This window comes from Triticum urartu, chromosome 5A (assembly GCF_056163025.1).
Source record: "Triticum urartu cultivar PI428250 chromosome 5A, HENAU_Tu73, whole genome shotgun sequence".
Lineage (NCBI taxonomy): Eukaryota > Viridiplantae > Streptophyta > Magnoliopsida > Poales > Poaceae > Triticum > Triticum urartu.
In genome coordinates this window covers 47,709,662-47,713,250 of record NC_141877.1, presented here as the reverse complement: position 1 = coordinate 47,713,250, position 3,589 = coordinate 47,709,662, and the positions used below count along the sequence as shown (strand labels likewise).

The following is a 3,589-nucleotide window of genomic DNA, read 5'->3' as shown; positions in this document are numbered from 1 at the left end:
TTGAGTTTGTCATGCCTTCGCGCATGCTTATGGCGCTCAATACTTGCATAAGCCGCCGTCACTATGCAATTGCAGTTTATATTAATCTGTTATGTCCTTGCAGAAGTGTACCGGTATTGCCCTGCACATAAGACAAACAGAAATCCCTTGGCGACTTATCGCATTGAGGGTCACATAAGGTTTTGATAATCCAGAATATGCACCGAACAATTTCAGGAAAACCAACTTACGATTAGACTTAGTAGACATAATCATATGATATACCTGTGAGGCTTGCGGTTATCTTTCCGGCTTATATAACCCAACCCCTGAGGTTAAGTTTAACTCCTGAAAATTGGCATATAAAAGTTCATCTGGTACTTAACAACCTGAGGTAACCAATATTAACCCGGAGGATTATAATCTACTCCATTGTTTTTTCAAGAGGGTCTCAAGATAGTCAAATATTGACACTTATAAAATATGATGAATAATAAACAAATTTAAAAGGCCTCTGATTCGAATACGATCAGTGAACCGTTCCAAAGGGGTTAAGCTAAGATTCGGATATGATCATATAGCCCCCAGTGGCTTTGGCGATGCCGATCAAGTGGGTATCGACAGCTATGTTCTCTTCGGTTCGAATACGACCTATGTTTGAACAGGAAGCCCCCAAGTGACCATAAGAGTTGTTTAATGACGCTGATTAGAATACGATCCACGTCAGACCCAAAGGGGTTAAGCTATGATTCAAATATGATCAAGAAGCCCCCAAGTGGGTTTGGTAGTATGTCGATCAAGTGGGTATCGACAGCTATGTTCTCTTTGGTTCGAATACGACCTACGTTTGAACAGGAAGCCCCCAAGTGACCATGGCTAGATTCAGATATGATCATAAGACGGACCAAAGGAAGAGTCGGATTCAGATGTGATCCGCTCCCTGTTGGTTATCTCCACCACCTGACAAAGAAGACACACTACTAGGAAAAGGCCTACTAATGGCGCACCGGTTTTTCCTACTAATGGCGCACCACCGGTGTGCCATTAGCTTCACGCCACTAGAATTTTTTACTAATGGCGCACCACTGGTGCGCCATTAGTATCTGGTATGCTAATGGCGCACCAGGCAGTGCGCCATTAGTTTTGCCCACGGTGCGCCACTAGTGTCTGCTATACTAATGGCGCACCACATGGTAGTGCGCCATTAGTAACAATTTTTTTAATTTTTTTTTCTTAATCTCAGGTCACTATGTCACCTATGAGATATCCAACACATATATATACAACAAGCATCCATATAACAATCATAGCCAACACACAAGTTCCATCATATATACATACATAGCCAACACATAGTTCCATCGTTACATATTACAAAAGTTTCACATTGTTCATCCAACACCGTTATCCATCAATTCACAAAAGTTTCACATTGATACAAAATAAAAACACAAATGGAAAAGAAGCACTCCATCCATGCAAGCTTCCGTGAATTAAATCAAATCTGCAAAATGATAAACAAGAAGTTAGAAGAAGAAAAAGAAGAAGACTAGAAGAATACTAGAAGAAGAAGAACACTAGAAGAAGAATAAGAAGAATTTTGGAAAAAAAATAAGAAGAAGACTATAAGCTTATTATGTAAACTTGATCATTTTGTGCTAACATAAGTTATTTTGGAGCTAACCTATAGGAAACTAAGCATATAAGCTCTAAGTTAGTATATTAGAGCCAACTTAGGTAAAATGAAGCTAACCTATGTCATTTTGGAAAAGAAGGAGAATAAGAAAAAGACTATAAGCTTATTATGTAAACTTGATCATTTTGTGCTAACATAAGTTATTTTGGAGCTAACCTATAGGAAACTAAGCATATAAGCTCTAAGTTAGCATATTAGAGCCAACTTAGGTAAAATGAAGCTAACCTATAGGAAACTAAGCATATTAGAGATAACATAGGTAACTAAGTATATATATATATATCATTTTGGAGATCTGACATACCTGACAAAGTTCAGTTCTCATGCATTGTTCTTCTCCTTCTCCTTCCTCAGCCTGATGCGCCGAGAGCGGTGAGGCGGTGGAGGCGGTGGAGGCAGTGGGATGTAGTCTTCTACCTCAATTGGCGTGGTCATGTCGCCCAGCTGTGGGATCGCCGGCGCCACCACCGGTGCGTGGTCATTGTCAGGCACCACTACCATCGCGAGGCCACCTTCAGGCACGACCATCGCTAGGTCATCCTCAGCCACCTCCATCTCTTGCTCATGGTTAGCCACCACCATCTCTTGCCCATGGTCAGCCACCACCATCTCTTGCCCTTGGTCAGCCACCACCAACGCTAGGTCATCCTCAGCCTGATGCCCATCGTCATCCTGCAGCTCCTCATCCCCACTCTGCTCCTCTTCTCCCGCACTCCAGTCCGGATCATCCTTCTTGTTGTCTATGCTGCTGCCAGAATCGCTGCTGCTTTCGCTACAGCCAGAATCGCTGCTGCTTTCGCTACAGCCATGGTCGCTGCTGCTTTGGCTGTAGCCATTGTCGCTGCTGCTGCTCCCATTACCTGTCCAAATGCAACAATGACCGTTAACAATCGATGTGAGACAAAGCCAAATGTAGAGGAATAAGAAGAGGCAGAACGTACCGGCATCATAATCTTCAGCGTAGCGCATGCGACACATAGTCGCGTTGAACACCTTCACGATGAGCATGGTGGCGTCGTCGTCGTACCTGAAGAGAAGGAAGTACCCCAGCCGCAGGTCGTAGGCACGGTAGAACTTCTCCCACCCACGAGACAAGTACATGTGGCCCTTCTTGATCACCAACTCCACATCCCACAGCCTGCGAAACCCACTGCCGGCCTGTCGCAGCTTCACATTATTTGGCGGATCTTCACCCATCAGCATGTTCATAAAACTGTCAGGCAGCCTCTGCAGTTTGGGACAATGAGTGATGTAGCAAACAACAGATATCATAATGAGATGGGTGAAGGGGAGATCTCTCGTTTTATATACCTGCGTCATGGATGATACTGAAGTCCCAAGTATGATAGTGAAGAACTCGGAAGCATCCAACTCGTACTGCAGTGTCGCAGAGCGGCGGTGGCTGCTTCCTGCCATCTCTGATAAGCAGCAGAAGAGACCAGTTAGTACCCTTACAACAGATCATAAAACATATGGAGTACCCTATCTATTTCTTCTATGCTATCAAACCTAACAAACCTACTGGACAACATACAGGTATAACCGATACAACCAAACATGGCAAGGTATTATACAGATAACATTTAGATTTCTTTACTTGAAAAGGACAGGCAAAATATACCATAGACCTTTCTGTACTGGAAGCACAAAATATCAATTGACCATAGACCTTTATGCACTAGAACCGAACAAGGCAAGGCAAGGTATTAAGACAGATGTGAACACATGATATAAAATCTAGAGACGTGAACACAGAAGATAATAAGAACTACTCGTCATCATCACCAATATTGTGACCAGTGTGATCTTCATCATCACTACCATATTGCATCATAGTTTCATCGTGGTCATCCTCCTCCTCGCTTTCATCCAATAATTCAGTATGTTGTTTGACAAGTTTTGCTGCTACAACAG

At 43.1% G+C, this 3,589-nt stretch overlaps 1 protein-coding gene across 1 annotated transcript; it reads right to left on the bottom strand.

The window, feature by feature from the left end:
• Positions 1-292: 292 nt before the first annotated feature.
• Positions 293-3,091, bottom strand: LOC147967924 (B3 domain-containing protein Os03g0212300-like). The gene is made up of 3 exons (XM_087523319.1): positions 2,987-3,091; positions 2,617-2,902; positions 293-327 (listed from the first exon to the last, which is right to left on the bottom strand). Exons 1-3 carry the CDS (start codon positions 3,089-3,091, stop codon positions 293-295), a joined length of 426 nt encoding a protein of 141 aa, XP_087379445.1.
• Between the last annotated feature and the right edge of the window lie 498 nt (positions 3,092-3,589).

Excerpts from the sequence above, each read along its gene's own strand:
- LOC147967924 (XM_087523319.1), bottom strand. The coding sequence starts at position 3,091 with ATGGCAGGAAGCAGCCACCGCCGCTCTGCGACACTGCAGTACGAGTTG. Across the intron at positions 2,903-2,986 it reads CAGTATCATCCATGACGCAG|AGGCTGCCTGACAGTTTTAT; the intron begins GTATATAAAACG and ends CCCAAACTGCAG. Across the intron at positions 328-2,616 it reads CGCTGAAGATTATGATGCCG|GAGTTAAACTTAACCTCAGG; the intron begins GTACGTTCTGCC and ends GCCAATTTTCAG.